The following is a 23,755-nucleotide window of genomic DNA, read 5'->3' on the forward strand; positions in this document are numbered from 1 at the left end:
TATGCCTAAGCCATTGTCATTCTTACCTCATTAGCATTATTAGCTGCAGCAATCAAAAATAAAGCATGAAAATGTCAGCAACAATCATTACTTGGAGGCATCCAACAGCTGTAAAATTTTCGGAGCTCCTCATTTATTTTCCAAAATCGTATTAGGCCTACATTTTTCAAAGGCTGCACATTATTTTTAATAACATCAAAATGTTCGTTTAATGTGCATTTCCTCACTAGCAATTTGGGTCCCTGCTATAAGCTGTTACTGCCTTACTAAAGGAAAATTCAAAGTATTTTTGAAAATATTATTAAATACACAGATATTTTGTGGAAAACCCTGGAATGTAAGCAATAAAGCAGCATCCTCCTGGGCCTTTTTGTCTGTAAGCAATTAAAAAAGAAACCTGGGTTACTGAAGTGGGAATTTTGCGCTCGTCTAGCAGGTTCTGTTGAGGGAAAAGGGATTGGCTTGCTATTAGAGGGACAGCTTTGGCTGGGAAGGAACCCCAGCCTAGAGAAAATCACCAATTCAGTCTGTGTCCCACAGTGAAATCCTAATCCAGAAGGCTCCCTTGCAGACCCAGATAGGGAGAAGAAACACCATTTACTTCCCATAACACAATGGCAAAGCAACCAGGGCATAAACACAGCCTGTCTGACTGTTCCCCGAGTACCATGAGGTACAGCCTTTGCACTATCTTACACTAGCAGGAATCCAACTTGCACGCACACTGTCTTCTTTTCTCTTGGCGTTGTTTCCAGGTAAACTGCAAAGCAAAAAGAAATTGCAACTGGGTTAAGCAGATTTTTGCTGCATATTCCCTTGAGCCCAGCTTTTGGGGATGTCTGGCATAGAAGTAAAGCTCTAGATAACCCCTTAAAATGACTTCACTACCCCTCGTAATAACCTGAATTCAAGATTCTGTTTGAATTACTGAAAGCATTCAGGAAGACAATACGCCAGACAGGGGATATCTACTGGTGAGCAATACAGCACAGCAATTATGTGCCAGTAAACTCAGTGCCAAACAACAATCCACTCTGGGATCCTAGGCCTGACCTGGGAAGTACAAAGGTGATGACAAAGATTTTCTTTTAAAAGAAAATATTAAATTAGTTAGATGTGAGAGATGTGAAATTTTGACAAACAGATGGGATAGGTAGAAAAGCCTTTTACTTTTAGCTCTGTTACAGGCTGCCTTCCACCTTTGGGCAGGATATTTAACCTCTCCATACTTCTGTTTCCCATATTTAAAATGGGAAATAATGACAGGGACAAACTCACAGGCGTGTTGCTTCGTAACTTTGAGTTTCCAGGATGAAAGGCACTATTGAAGTCCAGAATATGCTCAGGTATCACTTTATTTCTGTGCCAAATGCTTTTCACAATCTGCTTAACGAGACGCTACAGAGAAATAATACCTCAGCTTCCATCCCTGCTTAGAAATCTCTAAAACAAAGAGAAATGGGTAGCAAACGTTTAGCTATTAATTCTGCTTCTTTATGTCCCTTCCCATTTTCTGGTGAATATGACTGTAAATCCTGAGACTACACTGACGCTTCCTTCCGTACCTGTTTGCCATACAAGAACACAGCACGTTTGTGGTTCCCAGAGAATCCCCACAGCAATTTGCAGTTCAGGGACTTCCTTAGCTAGAAATGGTCTCGTTGTGTTTAGTTTCCTACAATGGGCTTTTCTTCCTGAAAGCGTCCACCCGTGTTTGGACCAAGAAAGTTTTTATCAGGCACAGCCTCCAGTTGTTCTCCAACTGTTGAACAGATCATTCATGAATGAAAATTCACTGAACACGCTACAAAAGCTGAAGCTACAGCTTGGTTTTGCTCAGCTGCACTCTCCGATTTACAGCCTGTGGCTAAATTAGAAGCTTTTTCCGTTACTCGTTTCATTTAGTGTGGTGACTGCTACGTGAACTAAGTAAACCAAAGGGAGGGAAATGGGATGCCTTCGGCTGTCAAGATGCTGACGGAAGCACGGAGGGAAAGAAGGCTTTGAAATCCCATGGCACTGCCTCATGCTTGTCATCCTAAAGAGAACGGCCTTGAAGAGCCACAGTGCCACAAGGAACATTCAGGAAATTCCCCGAGATGCCTGTACAGCATCAACCTTCCGCACACATCAATAGCCGGTGCCGGTGTTGTTATTTCCAGTCATGTCCCGCCTTGGAGGGGACGTGCCGCAGAGCGGAGCGCTGGTGTTGAGCATCTCATTCTCACCGGCGCGGACCGCGGGCACTCCACATCCCACAAGGCGCCCTCGCTGCTTCGAAAAGGCAGGCTGAAAAATGTCCGAGCTGCGGAGTGCAGGGGGGGGAAGCCTATGGCCAGGATGACGTGACAAGTGGAAGTGGCCGCGTTTGAGATGCAAATGGACCTGAGCAGTCCAAGGTGTCCCAGGGCTTGGCAGACGTTACACAGCCTGGTCTGTGATCGTTTGGCACCGCGCTGCAGAGAGCGAAACAAACTTAAAGCTCAGAGGAGGTGCAGTTTGTTTAAATAATAGCAAGTAATTAGTCTGAAGACAAAATCAGTGATGGCATTTTATAATTACAATTAATTTAAAGGTTAATTTCCTTTGGTGCTAAAATCTTATTTAAAACATTTACCAGGAAAGGAAATTAGGATGTTACTATCTAGATGCATGGAATGCTTCTGGGAGTCCATGCCTGTTATCAGTAGAAAATTAGGTTAGACTCAAAGTGGGAATTTCAATTCATTTTAGTGTATAATAGATGGTGGTCAGGGCCTTGAGTCAGAAGGGTTGCTTAGGGTAGACTGTACGATTTGCATTTTCTTTGTTTGTGGGATTAATTGCAAATGTTTCCAACAAAAGGGCTGGGTTTATACATGAACAAGCTTGACATGAAAAGAAAATTGGTTATGGATTGCTGGCTTCGTAACTAATGAAGTTGATGTTCAAGGAATCCCTCGGAGACAGGGTTGTGGTATGAGGCAAATATATAAATAAAATCACACGGGGGAAAATAGTGGTGTTGCTGGCTCCATCTACGATAATTTCTCTTCTCCCTCACTGTCTTCCCTGCCACTCCCCTTGCATCCATCACCACCTCCTGTGGGGACTGTCAACCTCAAGTTTAAAAAATGTCTAAATAACATAATGTAAACCTTGAAGGAAGTAACATTTCCATTCCAGCAGCTCATCACAATGGGATACTGCTTAATAAAATCAATGCATTGTAACAGCCGGGGAGATATACTTACCTTGCATCATTTTTTTTTAACTATTCACCACACATGTTTTATCTTTTCAAGAAAGACTTGTTGCTAAGCGTTGGAAAAGATCTGCTCGTGTGAAAAGGGAATGAACAGTTAACATCTCTTTTATGAAGAAAGATACAGTTCATACCAAAACGTTTTGAAAATATTACTTGTCTTGAATTAATTGTTTCAGGGGAGGAACACAAAGAAGCCCAGATCATGAAACAATGTCCCACACAGTTGCGTCAAATGGGTAGCAGAAATGAGGTAGTAACTAGTGCCGGTTCTGACAACAAAAGCTGCAGATGATTTGAAAAGATGCTCAGGTTGTTGCTGCAGCTGAGCAGGACATGGTCTTCCTGGCCAGGGAAATGTTTTGACATTGAAAAATAAACAAAACTCATATTCAAAATCAGGAAAAATTAGCAAAATCCGAGACTCTCCACAAGCTGAAAATTGCATGGAAAACGGTTTCAGGCCGACCGCCGTGTTTTGTTTCGATGCCGGTGAAAGACTCCTTTCCGACGCCGGCCGTTTATTGCTACTTTGCACCGACGGCAGAGGGCAGGTTTTGGAAGCAGGACCTCCTGCGCTGCGCCCAGGGGAGCATCTCCTCCTTCACCCCGACCCGAAGGAAGGAGAGAAGCTCGGGGTTCCACCAGAATTGCAGCCGACCCCCTTCCCAACCCCGGTTTTCCAGCCTCCGAGGGCAGCTGGCTGCCTCCTCGGAGGGTTCAACCAAAACGAGCGGGTGTAACGCCGCAGGTCCTGGCCAGCCAACGTCTCGGAGAGGAGCGGTGATGAGCTGCCATGGATGGACGAGGCTCATTAACCATTTCCAGCGGCCCTGAAAAAGACACCTGCCCACAGCCTTAGTGTCTTCCCCGCTGAGACCGCCACTGCGAGCTCCTCGCAGTTTCCTACCTGCCTGGGACATGGCTTTGTACTAAATTATTTTTATCAGCATGCCTTCTGTTAAAGTTTTCTTTATTACTTTTCCTTTCAAATATCTAGATAGGTCTTCATTAGCATTGGATTGTTAACTTTCATAGATTTGGGCCTTAATTCTCCACTTTGTTGCACCTACTAATGACTCTCATTCTAATTTATTAGTGTGGTGGTCACACTTGGAGGGTACTGCCCCAGGCATTTTCCTTTTCCTCCTTTTTTCTCTCTTTATTGCTTGCCCCTAGCAGTGATCTGGCTAAGAATAATTTTTCCTAATGATTCATTTGATAACTTCTATGATAATTCAGTCTACCCCACATTTTCTTTAATTCTTAGAATGATTTGCCAGTCAAAAACTATTGCAGGGCTATATTTTTTTGCTCAGTACTCAAGCATGAAAATTTGAAAGCAAATGGCTGTTATCCAGCAGTGTCCAGGTCTGTCCAGTTTAGAAAAATAATATATTCTTCAGACTATTAATGTTCTCGTAGCTGAGTGGAGGTCTTTTACAGAGTTTTTACTGAGCACTGGACAAACCCCACTGCGAGTTTGGACAAGCCTTGCAAACCCTTTCAGGGGTCAAGCGGCAGCCTCCCTGACGGCAACCCTATTTCCAGGTGTATAAGCTTGACAGGTGACTTGCAGCATTTATCGGATATAAAAGGCAGCGCTGACCATTTCAGTCCAGTATTTCTCATTGCTGCAGCTACGTCCCAGCCCTTTCCTCCTGGTCTTTGCCTCTCGTTCTTGCCTGCCCTGTCCCTGGTCCCTGTTTCTGCCTTCAGCTCCAGAAGCCTCCCAGCCTTTGCTTGGTTACTCCTGGCTGCTTTCATCCTGGCTGCTTTCTGCTCAGCCATGACCTTGGTTCCCACCTACTCAACATGATTCCTGCTCTTGGCCAGCCCTGCCTTGCTGATGCATTGCTCCAGAGCATGGTCTTCCTCGTGTCCTACCCTGAGACTCTACTACAGACCAGACCCCTTCTTCACCTGGGAGACTGAGACACATTTTGGCTTCTCTAATTTCTGGACCCTCAGCACCATTCATCTTAGTCTTTTCTGCTGGGTACAACCATGAGCTGGGCTCACCTTGAATGCAATATCTGCATCCCTGCTTGGTCCTAATTATAGGGACTAACAGGCTGCGATCCCCGTCAGTACCCCCGTAAGGGTAGTGACACCAGGTGGTGCTTACCAGGTTTCACAAACCCACGTACCTCCCCAATCTTATCTCAGAAGGACTGATCAAAGAATTAGCCAGGGGATCAGCTGCAACAGAGACAGAAGAAGATGCTGGAGGCCTTTATCCAACAAGAAACATGATAAGAGGGGAAGAAGCTGGAGGAAAAGCCCCTCTGAAGCAAAAAACGATGGAATAATTTTTACTATTATAAAAGTAAACAGCATGGAAATAGTGGCAGTGGGGCAGCATCTGAGTTGAGAAATTCCACTGAAATTTGTGTAGGGGTTTCCCTTTGCTCCTCCTGTGGCCATCGTTGGGCTCAGAAGTGCCATGAGGTTATGGTTTAAAAATTTGAGGTTTTAGTTTCACCTTGCAAATGGGTGAGCTAAGAGCACTCACGGGCCATTACTGGCCATTTGGCAGAAATGCAGTTCATTGCACCGCAAGAACCGGACAGAGTGTTCAAGTCCTTACATCATTTCTGAACCCTCCTGTGCCCACAGGAAGGGCACAGCCTCACGTATTGGCAGGTGCCCTCCTTCCCCCTGCTTTCCCTGTGCTTGGCTCTATCCCGTTTTGTGAGTCTAAATCACTGTGCACTCAGCACAAAGACCAATAATGTTTGATTACCATTGTAAACAAACTTTATTGAGATGGTATTCAAGCAAACCTCCTTCTGTGCGCTAAATTGTGGAACAGCCACCGGGCCATGCTCACAGCATAAAAAGGCAGCAGCACAAAAGTGTTTGGAAGCGTCTTCACCAAACAGCGAGGCAGGTAGCGGGATACTGGCAAAGCTGCAGGAGCCAGGGTGTCCCCATATGTTCTTTTATATTTTTTCCCATATGTCATTTCCAAAGTTATTAAAACCAAGCCTAATTTCACTCCCCTCCATTTTTTCTCAGTTTGGCCAGTTTTTAGCTACCAGCATTTGTGCACAGCTCGCTCTTCCCTCACGTCCTCACTTCTGCACCAACAGTGCCTTCAGTGATGTTAGTGCTGCAGCTGGTTTGCCATCTCTCCTCCCTCCCAGCTACGTGTGCAGCGGAGTGCCTCGCTATGCCGATGAAGCTTAATAATGGCAATTCTGAGGCCTCAGTCCAGGGGCCCAAGTCTTTGGTCTCCAGATCCGATTTATTACCAATTACGTAAATTTTAGAGCTCACATGTCAGATGTAGCACATGTACATCACATGTTCTCTCTCTGCTATACCGCGCAGGAAATATGTTCAGTCATGACATGCACATGCAAGAAGCATCCATGTGCCCATGCACATATGCTTCCCTGGTCGTTAGCACTTTTAAATTGCTACCATCTTGATCATGGGTAATTGTAAATTTTTAATATTATTTTAGTGCTTTAGATTAATGAATATATTTAAGAACTACCACGATGCCAAGCACTGTACGAACATGAATGACACCCTTGTTTCTTGGAGCTTGCAATCTGTGTATTAGACAACAGGCAACTGGTGGGTACAGCCAGAACGTGCGTGCAAAGAAATTGTGAGCAAATATTATTCACTGTGGTAGACAGGAATATAAGGGCATTGGTGAGCTAATTATTGCCAACAAAGCAAAGAATTTTAGGGAAAATAATGAGAGAACTGTTTGTGAACACATTCTCACAAGGAGAGAAAATGTTTGGAAATTTTACAAGTATGGAGGTCAAGCTGGCAGCATGGGAGCAGAATTTAGCTTTTGGAACTGGAAGGAGGAGAGATTGATGTGGAGTGTCTACAAAAGGCTTTGAATGTAAAAAGATTTAGCTTCTACTCGATGTAATATAGAAGATTAATCAGCAGCAGGATGCAGAGAAGAGTAACCTAGCCAAAAAGATGAGTCCTACAGCTTTTGCCTCCTTAACTCCACATTTGGTGAGTTCAAAAAAAACGAACAATTGTGGTATTTGACACTGAGAGCCCTGGGTAAATGTTATAGGTGTATCAACAGATAGGAAAGTCTCCCTCTTTGATATGCAAAAATAGTCTTTGGAAATTAAATGGTGCACAGCCCAAACCAAAGTTGACATCTAACTTACATCCTCAAGTGACAGGCAGACTTGAGGATATAAGTGCCATCATTCACTACGAGAGGTAGCAGAGAAGGTTAGGGAGGAGCGGCAAAGAGTTCTGGTTTTAGCCATGCTGAACTGGAACTGATGTTTAATTATCCATGGGTAAATATCACAGAGAGAAGCTGAGATTTCAGTTTGTATAGATTAGCAGAGTGAGCACAAGCCAGGTACCCCGTGACACCTGAGAGAGCCGATGACAGCAGAATTTGCATTTGTGAGTCCAACTACGCAGTTTACAGCAGGTGGAGAAAAATAAAAGGCAGAGGTTACTGCTTTTGGGTCTCTGGCAGCATGCTGGAGGGAGAACCATCAAGAAAGGAGACGAGTGATGAGAGGAGGAAGGTGAGCACCTGCAGAGGGGACAGCGGAGGCCAGTGAGGCAAAGGTTTCGGGAAGAAGAGAGCAGCAGCTGTGCAAAAGGTGGCTGGATGACCCCATGGAGAGGACTGTGTGCGCTGGGTTAGCAGTACCCAAATTTGGATAGGAAGAAGTGATCTAACTGTGGTTCCAGCTGCGTGCAAGGGACAGAACACAAGGTGGGAGAAAATGTTCTACAGAAATGGAAGAAAATAGTTCCAGAAATTATTTGGAACCATCAAGAGAGAGACACAGAGAGAGACAGAGGGAGTGGAACAAGCAGGGATAAGGGTGGGACTGATTTTTTTTATGAAGGGAATTTACATGTATTCATATTGGGAGGGAAATGCAAAAAAAAAAAGAGGTCAAGAGAAAGAGTCTGTCACTGGGACAAGCCGAAGTTTTATGGAACAAAATTCCTGTAACTGTAGTAAGAGAGAAAGGGAAATGAATGGTAAGAGGAGTGAAAAAGGCTGGCAAACTGAGGAAAGAGGGACTACTTTGTCAGTTTGCTCGTACAAGAACTGGGAAAGATGGGAGGAGAGAAGGGGATGGGGAGGTGATGGGGGTGTCTGGGATGGAGCTAATGAAGCTGGAGGAGCCAAGCTACTTCATCAGGGACATGGACAAAGTGAAGGAGGAGAGAGGAATCAGTGAGACAAGTCACCCTTATTATAGAATTACTACCAAAGACACTTTCACTTTTAAAGAAGGAGCCCCAGGCAGGAAGCAGATGTGGTGGTGAAGGCAGGGTTGAGTCCTGGCAGTAGATTCACCACTGGGAGAGGCAGAGTCTCGTGCATCAAGGGCAGGGATGAGATAATCAACAAAACAAACAATAGTAGCAAAGGAACAAAGCAAGGAGAGGGTTTGAAAGGAGTCAAGAAGTCATTCATACTGCAGGTCACAGGTTGGCCAATTACATGGCTGTTTCCCAACCTTTCCCTTTCCTTTTCTTTGCAGATAAAGCCACTCATCCCCTTCCCCATTCCTAAACTCTATATCCTTTTGTATCTAGTCTGCATTGATTTTTGCATGCCTACTAAAATTCAAGGAAAGCCATAGTGTCAGTCATGTTTCTACACACATATGCCCTAGATGACTCTTTGGGTCAGATCCTAAGCTAATGTAAATTATGATTGCTTCAATGAAGTCACTGAAGCTATAAATATATATATTAGCTGAGGACCTGAATCTTTGTGCTTCTGTATTTATATCTTACAGAGGAAAATGTCTGTAAGTAGAATAGTGTCTAGTCTTCTGGTTTCTATTCGATACCTTTTCTTTTGCTTTCTATAGGAAGTTGCTGCTACTTTTATTCCTCACTGCTTCCTTTCTCTTTGTCCATTTGTTGATTTCATCAGCTTCAACGTTTCTCACTGCAAACTCGCTAGAAAGTCCCTTCTCCCATATGCGCATCGATGCTAATGGGGTCTTTTTTGTGCATCCCAGTTTAATGGTCCCTCTATACACCACAAACTTCCAGAAATGAAAAATGAGAAACCCATTTATGCCTCTCATCCTGTCCTGACATGCACTGGAGACAGTGGGGACTGGGACTGTGAGAAGAGGTTGAAACTTCACACCCCTGTGGGTGCCTAGTAATAGAAAATATGTCCCTATTTTGAGCCAAGTGTCCTGTCTGTGTTACAGTTGTAACTACAGTCATATGCCTGACAAGCCCCTTAACACCAAAGGAAGAAAATACTCAGGCTGAATTTCTTATAAAACATTTTACAGATAAATAGTACTGCTATTATCCTATTCAAGTCCAGGTAGGAAAATAAGCATCTCAGTACCCAAGATTTCAAAAGAACGGGATTCTGTGTTTGTTTGTACATGCACGTGTGCTTTTACTAAAGCAAAACATGACAAAAGAGCCACTTCTGATAACAGTGACATGTAAGATGAATGTAAAATAGAATAGTCAAAAATGTGTTTGATGGATGAGGTTAAGGATGGAAGCCTCTGTAGCGATTCAGCTAATAAGCCTTTTTTTATTCATCTCATGTTACTGCTGCCAGGAATGTATCAGTCGTACGACACTTTTAGTGACCTTTCAGGCACAGCCAGCATAAAATGCCTGCAGAAAGGGCAGCATTTTGCATGCTTTAAGAAACTAGCTCAGAGTCCATGGGGAGCTTTTAGCATGGTCTGGACACAGCAGGCTTTGCAGTGCTGAGAAACTGCCACCATCAAGGAACCTTGCTACAAAGAAATTACTGAAATCCTTTTGTATGGGATCCACTTTCTATTACCTACCTTCACCCACCTTGTAAAGTTTGTTGTTGCGCGTAAGAAGCCGTTGTACGCGTACAACAAGGTCACAGCAGAACTCTCTGCCCTGCCATCGTTCGGTTACACACATGGGAACTTCCACTGTCAGCTGAACACAGAAATGTCTCTACGAGCTTGCCTTGTTTGTCATTTGACAATCTATCTGGCTTGTTAACACTGTGTTTACTCTGTGCAACACGGCAAAGACACAATGCACGCAGAGATATCTGCCATGCACCTTTCTGTCATGACCACACAAAGTCATTTTACTGAAAGAAATCTTTTTCTTAACATATTGGTTTAGCTTTCTGAAAACAACCTTAAAAATCACCCTTAAGACCTTTTGCCCCATGACTGCAAAACAGAGAACCTATGCCTGCAGCCTTCTAATAACGGTTTACCAGTTGCTTGAAGGGTCTTGGGAAGTACAAAAGAAATGCAAAGCTGGACAAACACATGTAGGCAACATTTGTAAAATTACACGGGTTGACACCAGTGAGACACTCAGTCCAACACAGGTATTTTCTGACTTCTGTTCTCTGAGGTCAAGAGTGAGAAAAAAGGAAAGCTGGGCAGGAGAACAACAAACCATAGCTACAGCAAAGACATGTCCATTCTTTTTGTTGCAACCTTCGTATTTGAATAAGAGGGGTTTTTTTCCTCCCAGCCTAGCACTTCACTCAACAATATTCCTAAAGTGAATTCTTCATTCTGTGCCTATAAATTTCCAAAGACATGATCACATGGTAATAAAGTTATTCTGATGGTTACAGACAGTAAGTAGGAAGCAACAAATGGCGTTTTTCTTGATTTTAGCAAGAATTTGACCCTATGAAAGCTTTGTAAGCAGGCCAGGGAAGCACTGTCCAGATGCAGTCATCATAGGTTGTGAGCAGAATTGTTTAAAAGTCTATTTGCAATTTAGTTATCAACCAGCTGGGATGACATTTCAGATGGGATCCCACTGGGACCTCAGCTAGGGAAATAATTCTCTTCATTATTTTTGTTAACAGCAAGGATGATAGAGGAGAGAACATTTGTAAAAATTTCCGATGAAAACAGACTGGGAGGGGTAAGAGCAGTTCTGACGATAGGATTAGAAGTCAAAATGATCTTGAGAAGTGGCTTGAAATCAAGAAGATGAAATTCAATACAGACAAGTGCAAAAGAACTCCGATGGGGAAGAATCAATCAAGTGTCTTCAGATAAAATATGGACTACTTGGCTAGACTACAGTTAATGTCAAAACATAAAAATAAAGATCTGGCTATTAAGCATTCATATGATGCTGTTGAAAAAAGAAAATAAAAATGAACAAACAAAAACAAAAACCCCACCATGTTATTCCAGGTAACATACAGAAGACCTACCTGGCAGTTGTTCCAGTTAGACCTGATTTGTGCACCCCACTGTAAGAAAAACATAAGCAGACTAAAGAAGGATCTTCAGGCTTGGAAATTTAGAGGCTTGGAAAACATGGGCCATGAGAAAAATTTGAAAGAACTAGGTATGCCTAAATCTGGAAAAGACGGATAGCATGAAAATACTTTATGAAAATGCTTAGAAGTAGTTATAAAAGAAAAAAAATGGCTCATTTGTCTTCATATCCACAGGGAGAAAAGGCCAAAATGTAGAAAAGTAGTTAATTTGCAGGAAATTACTTTTAAAATAGACATTAGGAAGTTAGGTGCGGGGAAGGGCAACACAGACTATAGAACCTCCTTCATTAGAGATGTCAGGGATTAATTTAGTGAAACATCATTCCGGGATAAGAGTATACGTAATGTTGCCACAGAGCACAGAATCAGCTAAATTATTTCTGCAGCGACCATTCTTGCCAGGGAAGAAGGTGGATGAGAGTTTTAACATGTCTGTGTGTGCAATGGAGACATATCGTACTGGTCCAGTCTAGTGTTTTGGTGGGTAGCTCTTGGTTTGCAAAGTGAATGGTGGACAGAGGGGTACAAGAATTTGATTTTGCAACATGTCTGGAATGCGTGTGACGGCATTGATAAGTATGGCTGCGTGTGGCACACATTGAGGGGTATCTTAGTATAAAATAACCTCATAAATGCAAGTTTTAAGGACTCAGACCACTGTGAAAGTTCTCAAACCAAGTGTTATAAATTTACATGTCATGATTTTTCTGTGAATGTTACTGCATTTTAGATCCGTGAGAAGCTATCCTCAATCAAAGAAGCTTTTCTCTTTTTTTACTTATAATGTACACAGAGCCAGTCTGCCAGTTGCTGTGCCCAGACCTGTGAAAAATGCACTTCCATACCCGAACTCCTTGGCCCTTTTCTGTCAAAGTAGAGTCAAATTCACATCTGCTATGTAAGATATTTCAGGGATGAGAGCTGCCCACAAATAACCCCCAAAAGCCAATAGTTGGGTCTCCTGGTGCAAAGGAAGCAAAGGGTGCGCTTTTCCCTGTGTAAAGAAAGTGTTATAGCAGAGAAACAGGGGTCTCGGGCTCAGATGAGATTGAATTGCCCTGGAAATTGTTTAAAATAAACATGAGAAGACCATCGGGAACTGGCAATGGTGTGAATTAATAAATAACTCCCACCCTACAACCTTCCTGCAGACCTCCAGTGCCTTGAGAGAAACACTGGTTTCCTTAGATCTGTGAAGCCTCATCTCAGAAGCTCAGATAAATTGTTCCAACCCTCTGTTTGTGCTTTTCAACCCAAATGTCAAAGCAGAGAATCAGAGAAACTTCTGTCTCTCAGACAGAGTTGGATCAATGTGCTCTCTCCTCTACATCACTGAACCGCAGTATGACAGCAAGCCAGACACAGTAATCACAGTCAGAAGCAATGCATTCATGCCAATAAATAAATGGGTTTCAGCATTTGTAATATCTGAATAGCATGTTGTTTTGTACTCCAGTGAGGTGGTCTACTTGAAAAAGAGGGATGTGTGGCTATTTTGGATAGACAGATGGCTGTTATAAAGCCCTCGTTGTCTTTCTGTGATTTTAAAATTAATTTTATTTTAAAATTAAAAAAGGGACTTTGCCTTTCTTTATATTTTTTTACCCTTTTTTCTGCATCTCCACAATTAGCTGGTCTAATTTTAACAGATTATTAGGGGGCCTGTCAAAAATAATCTGTGTGCTGGCTGGTTCTTGAATGATAGTGCCTATCACTTCTGAAAAGATGTTGCTAATGAAAGCAATTTTCCCCCTTTCAGTTGATTTCATAGGTGGATTTGACTCTTACGGCTATCAAGGTCCACAGAAGACATCTCATTTACAGCTACAGCCCATGTATATGTAAGTACTTAACTTCTGAGATATTCTGCAGAGTGGCAGGCTGATATTAAAGGATCATTAAGCTGAAAGATGACGTGACTTAAAAATTCAGAATAGGCAGAAGCCTTTTTTGATAGACTGAATTCAAGCTACACTTAAACACGAATGTTACTCTTCTCTTGAATTATAATGATTTTTTAGGGCGGGATGTAACGTGTCACAGTTGTTGAAATAACACCCAGCTCTCACCTGATTTTCCCCCGTTTTCATTCAAGCAGGTTCCACTCAGAGGCAGTGAGAATTTGGTGTAGTAAAAACTAGTCAAGATCTAATGAAACTTGGCTGCAGAAAAGTGGGTTTTATTAAGGTTTATCAAAAGCTCAGCAACTTGCTAATTTAGTGGATGCATTTAACATTTGTCTTACTGGCGCATCTGTTCACCGAGGCACCCCTGTACCTCATTTCCAGACTCCACATTTAAAAATAAAACCAAAACAAATGTAACAACATATGGCTTTTAAAGCCAGTTTGAATAGAAGACAGTATTTTACCTAGCCAGTGAGTGACAACTCCATCTATTGCCTAGAAGTGCAGCCTGATATATTTGGGGATTAAATGGGTAATCAAATCTCAGCACATACACACAACTGGAGTACATTCACACTAGAGCTAACACCCAACCATAGACCAGTCCAGGAATAATCATCTCCAAATATTTCTTGTACGGATGCCAACTGCAATTCAGAACAGTCCTGACTGCCCAGATAAATCTTACCTCACTGCTGCAGCCTTCTGAAATGTTTTTTATTCATCATCACTGGGCCACACAGTACAAGCACAGCACAGAACAGCTCATAAAGAGGCAACAACATTTACTTTTTCCCTTTGTTTCTTTTCTGAGCATCTCTTTTGAGGAAAAGAACTAAATACGGGCAAACAATATCCATCCCAACATACACTTCCATTCACCCTTGAATGTAATTTCATTTCTTCTGATTAGTGGAAGCAAGCCTGCTAATGGATTAGTGGATTTTTGCATGGAACTGGCATTTACTCCTTTATCAGTGGTACAATCAATTCTGCGGTAGTGCTTAGGATTGGGCCCTTTGGGAGCTTTGCTAGGAGCTTTTTAATAATCTCAAATTACAATAGTGCATATCTCCAATGCCATCTTAACTTCAGCTTCCCATCTGTCTGTGCTCAAGTAAAGATTTTTCACCTGCACTTTTGGCACAGTGCTGTGCATTTAGAAAATGTTATTTCCTTCCTAGTATTATGTGTGGCTCATAGGTACTTAGAACAATTCTAATCCTATTTCTTTCTCAGTATACCATACCTTGTCATCAACATATGGAGCCCTCTAGCTGAGATATTATCCCATTCGCTTTATGCTCTCAGTGTTTCTTCCAGAAGACCAGATTGCATTTACTGAGCATCTTCATACTGACTGAAAAGAAAGCTAGACCTGTGGAAAAAAAGAAGGCAATATTTTTAAGCTTGTAGCTGAGATGGAGAGATATGATTAATCCATGTAAACTGTGTTCTGCCTTATTTCAATGCTGCATTTTCACTGGAGTATAGGTGGTTTCGCTGTCTTAACCGAGAGACAGAAATCAGTATGTGAGCTGACATTTTGTCCAATCAACCTGCAAAAGTATTGCCATGTCCCAGCCACAGTCAAACAAAGACACTTCATGTTTCCCTCTGACTGTATAGTATTTGACAAGGTTCTCTAGAATTGCTATAGTCTGTCCTGAAGAGGCTTTTACAGCATTTAGTAATACTTTTCTGTTATTTACAGCTGAGGCGCACCAGGAACACATGCATATGTATTGACACTGTAGTTGCTCTCTAAATGTAGGCAGACCATTAAGTAGTGGAGTGACAAATTCGAATGTCAAATTAATCAAGCCATGGTTTGATCTGCTTGTAGCACTATTTACAGCAATACTGCGTACTGGAAATCAAAACACACTGATGCGATAACAGTAGGCCATACTTGATGTTTTAAAGCTTTATTTGTTGGGAGGAAGGGCTTGGTTCCCTAGGGATCTTGTTCACCGAAGAACATCAGTGTCAGCCTCCATAGTATTCAAAGAGAAAAAAAAAACAAAAAACAAACAACCAAAAAAACCAAACCAGGACTTTGCATTACTCTCTGGCCAAAGTCACCTGCACTTTACAATGCTCAGCATCTCTAGGGAATGACTAAAAGGTAAGAATCATTTAACATAGAAAGGCAGAGGATGGGATGGGATGGAATAGAATAGAATAGACCAGACCTTCTGCTTTATGGAGTTCATTGCCATACTCTCACCGCTTTCCAAGGTGTAATCACATCCATCCAGGATGCAGCTATACCCATACATATCCATACAGCAGTATCCATATAACTGCTTCCACAGCTTTATCAATTGCTACAGAATGTCTTTGAATCCATCAGCAGTGGAAGATATAATAAGCATCATCCTGTCTAATTCCTGAAAAGATCAAGAAAATATAAAGATAGCTTATTGCCACCTCTGCATCCTGTACTCTTCAGGCTCACCCTGGGTGCAACTCATGTGGAGCTCTGTGTTTATGAGAGAAGTAGAAGATAGTTGCCTTTAAATCATCTGGTTATTAACTACATCCAAAGGCACAATAACACCTCTTTTTGTTGTCTGTGGTGTGGTAGTACCTATAGGTGTGCTAGGCATGCTACAGAAGTGAAGGAGAACATATGGGCTCAGCTTTGAAGAGCTTACCAAAACAGTATCAGCTTCTAATGGCTGTACAGATTCAGCCAAAATGCAAATTTCATCATGTATTGCAGCAATAAGCACAGAGAACCTCCCTCCCATATATTTACCAGATCGATTCATATACAGAAATAGTACAAATCTTAAAGACATACAGAGTTGTGTGGTGGGTCTCAGTCATCACCTATGTACTGCTTGCTGACATGAATTGATTTAGTGGATTACAATGACAGAATTCCATCAACACAAACCTTTATTTCAATTCAAGCCAGACAGATTTACATCCAAGTGATTTAAATCAATTTTAACTGTTTTATACATGCACAATTTAATTATTATCCTGAAGGAATGATGGGTTTAGTAATTGCTAACTGTTAAGACACACTGTTTTGTAACTAGTTTCCTCCTGTGTGCTAATGCTAGCACTTCATTTTGTTAATTTGGAGGTTATACTGAACCTACACAAACTTATACGTGCAATTAAATAATTATATTGATTTATTCAGGCTCCTCATGTTTACATTTCTATAGTGTCTGGACTTTTTTTATCTAAAGAGCTATTACTTTTTATTTGTGATATCAGGCAAGAACTACTTATAAGAACATTCCAATTCAGTTTAAAAACATACAGTACATTTGTGTGGAATTTCATCAGTTATGCAAAAATACCATAAATGAACAGGATACTTAAGGAAAAAAAATCCTGATACTTAAGGAAAAAAAAATCCTGATTTATGAAAAAGAAACTTTATCTGTACAGATAGTGAAGTGAGGGGACTATTTCTGGCTACTGTTTCCTTAAATAATCTAGAATTATTAGATGCAAGTTCACTTTGTTTCTTTTCTCAATATTTTAGGCTTTGAATTCCAATCACAACTCTCCTTATCATCTCTCCCAATTTCACATTTAATTTAAATCAGCTTACTTTTTAAAAGGAAAAATATATTCGATTTAAAATTATGTTTTAAATAAAACACTGGGGTTTAGTGGGAGAATTCTTATCATGATGTTTCTCTGCCTGTTATAAATGGCTTTTTTTTTTGTTATTTAAGTGCCAACAGTGTGCTCTATGCTGTACAAGCCAAGAAGCCTAGACAGTCCTTTCAAAACGAATACGCTTTTTAAACAGAACGGGACAGAACCCGTGCTCATGTACCTCTTTGCAGTGCGGCCACCGCTGATGTACTAAAAAGCAGCTTCCTGGCATTCTGTGAGGGAGATGCCAGTGCTCATTTCCAGACCATGGGACAAGAACACAATAAGATGGTGGAAATCAATTGTCAAGAGAAAATTCTGCTCTTGGGAGGTAACCGAGGAAGGTGACTAAACACTTCATGGCACTGGTTCTGCTGCACATGAAAAAACACGGTTATAGTTGTGGAACAAGACTGCACTGCATGATCACTGCTCTAAAAACAGTAGGAAGGAGGGAGGGGAGAGAAATTTTTCTTTACGTTTTTCACAGTAAACTTGTTTGCTCAAGAAAAGAAGAAGTGAAGCAAAAAAAAAGCATGCATGTCTGATGCTGATGCCTAATGCACTGGAGAAATTGCTCAAAAGCAGTTCAGCCCTGAAGTGAAGCTTGCTTTCCTCATATGCTGTGAAGCCTAAGACTCTTTGCATCATACATATACATATACACACACACGCATACTATATGTGCATAGAAACAAACGTACCTATATGCATACAGACCACTTTATATCTATGTGTGTGTATATATATTACATACAGGAGCACTTCTGTGTATTCTGCTACACGAGACTATTGGTAGGCATTGTTTTTCACTAGAAAGCACTTAACGATAGTTTCTGGCTAATGGGATCCTACCTTCCACCAACTACAGAGGGACTTCGAGTCAGTAACTCAGGGACAGAGAAGTGTAGGAGAGGTAAACGTCTTTGCCTTAGTACCGGATCCCATCTTTTCTCTCTGCTGTATTTACATGTGCATTATGCCGATCATGGTCTCCTAGTCTAAGGCTGTAGGTATTTGACTAGATAACTGCACATACTGAAGGTACTACCTACTTTACCATTCTCTTGAGGTGTAAATGAAACATAAGCAAGACACAAAAACCAGCCCCTGGACTATAACTGCCGTGACACTCAGCAAGTTCACGCAGTACAAATCTGCTGCCTTAGTATCTCTCCTCATGTTTGTGGGATTCAGGCATTATGGACAACATTTTGTTAAAATAATCTACCAGCTAAGCCTTGTCTAGCAGCCAACAACATCTTGTCTGTTTTAGACTGAAAGCTGGCGTTACAAAGCACGGGTTTGGGACAGCACTGTTAGGTGTGCAGGGCTGTGGCACTCACACATGCACCCTGCTTTGCGAGTGAGTTTTGGGTGGGTTTCCCAGGCACCTTCTGTCCTCATGCTGCATCGCTTCTTGTTTTTACAAAGACAGCTACATTTCTGATGGTTTTATTATAGGTCAGATCATCTTCCAGTTGACCCATGGATATACAGTTAAGACTATAATTAAATATCACTCCTGCCTAGAATGGCTTAGAAAACCTGTGCTGACTTGTCTGACAATGTTCCAACGAGAGCCAAGCGATCACCTGAGCAAACACTTTGTCCTTCTGTCCTCTTCATCCCCTGTGTAGCTGAACTGTTACTGGCTGGTGGCTTACACTCGCTTGCAAAAGGGCACCAGAGCAGCCGGGCGGTGATCAGATAGGTATGTGGTGGATTCTAAGTATCGTTCCTTTTCTGTCTTTCTTCTAGGTCAAAGTAAACATGGGGACGACTCAACGTGGGCTGGAGGACCTGTCAAAGAAACTGTTTCAGGATAACCTCCTGGTTCTTCAAACAGCAAAAAAAAATCCAGGTTTTGTGCTAAAAAAAATAATAACATAAAAGCTGATTGAACAGTGAGACAAGAACACAACGGACACCTTCAGCCCTTCTTTCTAACAGGTACTAAGGGAGATGCCCCAGACCCCACCTCGGACCTCCTGCACCCAGCACCAGAGGGCCAGAGCAGAGGCATCGGTGCTATCTTCTGGCTCTTCCCTAACCCTGGCCACCGCCAGCGTCTCCCATCTGGATTAAGACATGGACCCAGCCCATTCGGAGCTTTCGGAGCCCCCTCCGCACTCCCGGCCCCGTCGAGTCCCCTTAGTCAACACAACCCTAAAAATACCAGGATGACCTTGCAGCAGAAGTCAATAGACAGCGCGTTGTTTGCCCTGAAGGCTGTACAGTTCATACTTGCCTTAACCCAACTGCGTTGCACATCAGAGAAACTCCGTGCAAGCTTTCTGAAGTAACGTCCTTTAGGCTCAACATGCTGCTGTTAATTCTGAACGATTTCTAAGTCAGTGGTTTTCTTCTGTTTGGTTTTGTTTTGTTTTCATGTCAGGGAATAAGGCTCTGTTGCTCCACGGCTCCAGAGCGACCAAGTAGAAAACTGCCAGCTGTCTGAGAAGTGCTTTACTTTTGAGGCTCCACAGTGGTCAAGAAACAAACAGTTTATAATGGTAAAAAAAAAAAAGAAAAAAAAAAAGAAATGAGACCTTTTGGGGGTCAGGGTGGGGAAAGGGGTAACATAAACTAATAAATGAACCTACTGGAAGTAAGCAGCAGAAACAGTGCTTCTTAATCCCGCTCTTTTTATTTATCGCACTGTAGGTGCTTTTATAGCTATCTCTAAATGTCTTTTACTAACTACAGAGACATCTGCAGATTTCTATCAACAAAGGCCAACTGAATATGTACTAGCTATGTTTACTCTTTTATATCTAATTTCAACTGAAAATTCTCTGTAAGTGAGCTTTTTTTTTCTAATTGCACCATAAGGGATCCATATATTTTATTTTTTGGTTTCAGTTGGGGAGGGCGGGGAGGGACTAGTTGAGTTGAAGAAATATTGGAGACCTTTTTGTGGTATATTTGGGGGATCTGTTGTGTGTTAGAATGTGTATTTTATCTTCCTGTATTATTGTGGCTGAAAAAAAAAAACTGTGCTGTTACGTAGTTGGCAACAAGATGCCTTTGGGAATTTTGCTAGTAGGTCAATGTGTATATGAAATACTCTGAACTCCTAGGAACATATGTTTTGTTCTACATCTGATCTGTATTTTTCAGGCACTTAGGTGGCTTTCATTAGGAAAAACCCAATATTTTGCTCAGGCTTTTCAGAAACTTGGATTGTCATTGTTTCTTTGCTCAGACCTTGCATAGGCAAACGCACGCACCTACCACACCTGAGGTGACCGTGTAGCTTTTGAGGGCGAGAGGGAAGGTCAGCACTTGGAAGAGCTCAAGACGCCCCCCCCGAGCGACTCCCTTTCCTCCCACGGCCCGTGCGCTCACACCACTCATCCATCCCCGTACAAACCAGCGCCCTTTGCCGTATCTGCATGGATGTACAGCGCCACAAGCAACAACTCTGGACAATGACAGAGGAACAGGCGTTCACCAGTGAAAATAAGATATGGGACGTGTTCAGGAACTATACGTACATTGATTCAGTGAGATTTTTTTAAATCTATCTATATATGTATATGTAAGAGTATGTGTGTGTGTGTATGTCTATGTATATAAAATACATAGGAATAACTATCGGCAGGGGTTGCATAACCCAGGAAGCATCCGATGCGCAGGGCCAAGGGCTCCGGCCCCAGATCCTGATCGGGATTTGCTGCCTCTATTAGGCACATCCCCTAGGCCTGATGCCATAAAGCATTCATCGCTGGTTTGGATCTCAAATTTAAATTTTCGGACTTGGTTACCCAAAATTCTGAGTTCATTCTGGGTAGAGCTGCTTTTCACCCCCTGGAAAACCATGCAACTTCCAAGTGCCAGGCTGAAATTTCCCATAACTTGAAAACTTTGGAAAGTTTCTACTTTTATGTAGGATTAAATACAGCAGATGCATAGTATTAAACACAATGTAGAGGTTTAAATGGAATGAAAATGTCATAACAGGGTATTTTAGCTTTCCCTGTATACCAGTTAATCAAAATCACATTTCTATAAAAATCATTTTTTAACATGAAAAGAAACCAGCTTAGGCACCTAAGCAGCAATCCAATTTTCAGAAGATAATTTTTCATACCTTTCAGTGATTTCCCATGGAACCGCGGCTACTGGTAGTTAGCAATTTTAGAAGTCAGACAATTTAATGAAGTGTCTACACGTAGCTTTTAGGCCTGATTTTAATTTAGAAAATTTTGGCCTTAATTTCTCTATGTCTTAGTCTTCCCATCTACAAAATGGGAATAACATGTGCCTCGCAGGTTTTTTGTGAGGTCTGAATTGTTAATGTTTGTAAAGTGCTTAGGAAATAGGAAGCACATCTAACTATTAAGGATTACATTATAACTGCGTATTCATATATTACATATAGAGTAGATATACACACACTCACATATACACAGTATACATATATATACACATACACACCTATATGAAGTTGGTATTCATAACCCTGTTTAAGTTGCAGTTAAAGCACCACCATTAAAAAGAAATTAGGACTGTTGACTACTAAATTAAATGATTAGTGGACAGATCTCTTCTGGAAGCAGTTTAGAGCACAGTAATGTGAGAATATCTGGATGACATTTTTGATTTGTACAGCTGTATCCTCCTCAAAATCCAGTAAAGAATGTTATTTTTCTAGGCTGGGCTTTTGTTATAAACTTAAATATTCAGAAGGCAAGAGATACAATCCAAATGTGTCTTTTTTTTTTCCTTTTCTTTTTGGCATTTGTTAATTCTGAATGTATTTTTAACAAAAGTGATTTTTTTGACTTACTAGTGTAATTTGCATTTAAAAAAAAATAAATGGAAAAAATATAGGTTTCCAAGCTATTCATGGCCCCTGCTGCTATTCACAACTTACAAGAAACTTAGAATTACTGTTCCCAACTGAGCAACAATGCAGGATAAAGAATCCTATTACATTTACATGATGACAATCCCGATCTGTGCAGCTCACGGATGTGACAGCACTGAATAGAAATTGCCAGGTCATGACACCATTTTAACTCTGTCAGAGGTAGCAGGTATTTTCATTATCACTGACACTAAAAGGTTTCTTTTACAAGGCTGACTGCAATAGACTCTTCACTTAGAAAGCGGGGCAGTTTTGCCCACTCATCAGGAATTTTAAGCCTATGATAGGTTTACAGTTGCCAACAGTGTTAAGTATTGCAAAAGTAATCCTTGTTAAGAAGGAGCTATGTAACATGGATATTTCCACTGCATTAATATTCTTTTATATGCTGTTCATTGTCCCTGCACTGAAATGATGAAATCCTGTCTTAGGCAACGTCTTTATCGAGCTCACATACAATTGACAGCTTGCCTGAGGTCATTTAATAAAGGCGGAGCAGCACGGTATACATTTCGAGATACTCGGTCATGCTCTCCTAAGACTATTCCTTAGAAAGAGAGTTCATTAATTATTGTCATTAGGATTTTTTATGCCATAATTACAGTGCAAGTGATACTTTTCAGTCAGGTAAGGAGAAAGGTTTTGTGCTCTACTTGCTTAATTTGACTGCTGGTTGCAATACTCAGCTGCTGGCCAGCATTTTGACAGAGGCTGGTGCAGTACATCTTGATCCACGGATGTCTCCGGACAGGAGTGGCTATTAACTCTGAGGCTGAAGGTTTTGATCACTCGCACTCTCACTCTCCATTTGAGCACACTGGTAGTAGGCAAAGCAAAACTCCGTACACCATGAATCCTTCTAGCTTACAATATTTTCACTTCCAGGCCTCTGTTTTATTTTTAAATGCAATTAGTCAGAGGATGAGGATTTTTCTCACAAAGATGGAAAGCCCCAGGAGCAGTCTATGTGTATGTATTGCTTGCTTGCTTTCTACTGATGAGTCTCCTCAACATAGCTGCGACGAAACTGATAGACTTTTTGAGTTTGTTTTGTAGCTAATCTGATTCTGGCTTCTTCCCCAGTGTGCGTGGACTGGTGACAGACGCTGAAGGTGAGCCAGGTTTTACTGAAGAACTGATGCATAGAGATACTGCAGACAGCGCTGTGTCCACTGCTCCTTGGAGAAAGATGTAGACAGTTGTTAACGCTAATCAGTCCGCTCCAAGCTATGTGCAATATTAAATGTAATTACTATGTATAAAAGAAACTGCCCTTTAGACTGCAGTTATTCATTCATGCATAGAAGTGGCACAGCACAGAACGAGTCGGTAGAAGGTGTTTCCTTCCTGCAGTCACTGATATGCTTCATCCCCAGCCATGGACTGGAGAAATCACCTCTGTTTGGTCTCGTGTCCTAAAAAGTCCCTCTCTTCAGACCTTCTCCAAGAGGGGCAATTGCGGCCAGTTGGGGTTGTGACCTTTGCAGAGCTGAGTGGGATAGAAACAACGATATTGTACCAAATGTGGAGTTCTGAGTAGCATCATACCTGCGTTTGTTGCACATGTCTCTCTACATACACAGAAGAAGGGTCTTTTAAAATGCACTCTTCCTTTACCTCTCAGAAACCAACCGAGACAGATATTGTCTTTTTTAGGCGTCTTCCAAATCCTGCCAAGAACCCTAAAGAGTTTTTTCATCAGGTCCAATCAAAACACCATCTTTTCTGCTCTCTGTTGAGTAGAAGACTTAGCTCTTGGGACTTCCAAATGCCTTGGGATTATTATTTTGGATAGATAGGAGCACTGTGAAACCTAAGAATTAAAAAAAAAA

The 23,755-nt window shown here is 41.6% G+C and overlaps 1 protein-coding gene across 2 annotated transcripts in view; it reads left to right on the forward strand.

The window, feature by feature from the left end:
• Nucleotides 1-21,894, forward strand: part of NKAIN2 (sodium/potassium transporting ATPase interacting 2) — a 561,467-nt gene extending 539,573 nt beyond the window's left edge. The window contains exons 6-8 of one of the 2 annotated variants that reach the window (XR_012653077.1): nt 13,270-13,351; nt 18,809-19,400; nt 20,256-21,894. Coding sequence is in view for 1 of the 2 variants with exons in the window: in XM_075046873.1 (XP_074902974.1) it covers nt 13,270-13,351; nt 18,809-18,818 (92 nt within the window). In the remaining variant the exon portion in view is untranslated. Of the gene's footprint in view, nt 1-13,269; nt 13,352-18,808 lie in introns of both variants that reach the window. The other variant, XM_075046873.1, reaches the window with a different exon arrangement.
• Nucleotides 21,895-23,755: the final 1,861 nt, after the last annotated feature.

Source organism: Buteo buteo, chromosome 15 (genome assembly GCF_964188355.1).
Source record: "Buteo buteo chromosome 15, bButBut1.hap1.1, whole genome shotgun sequence".
Taxonomy (NCBI): domain Eukaryota; kingdom Metazoa; phylum Chordata; class Aves; order Accipitriformes; family Accipitridae; genus Buteo; species Buteo buteo.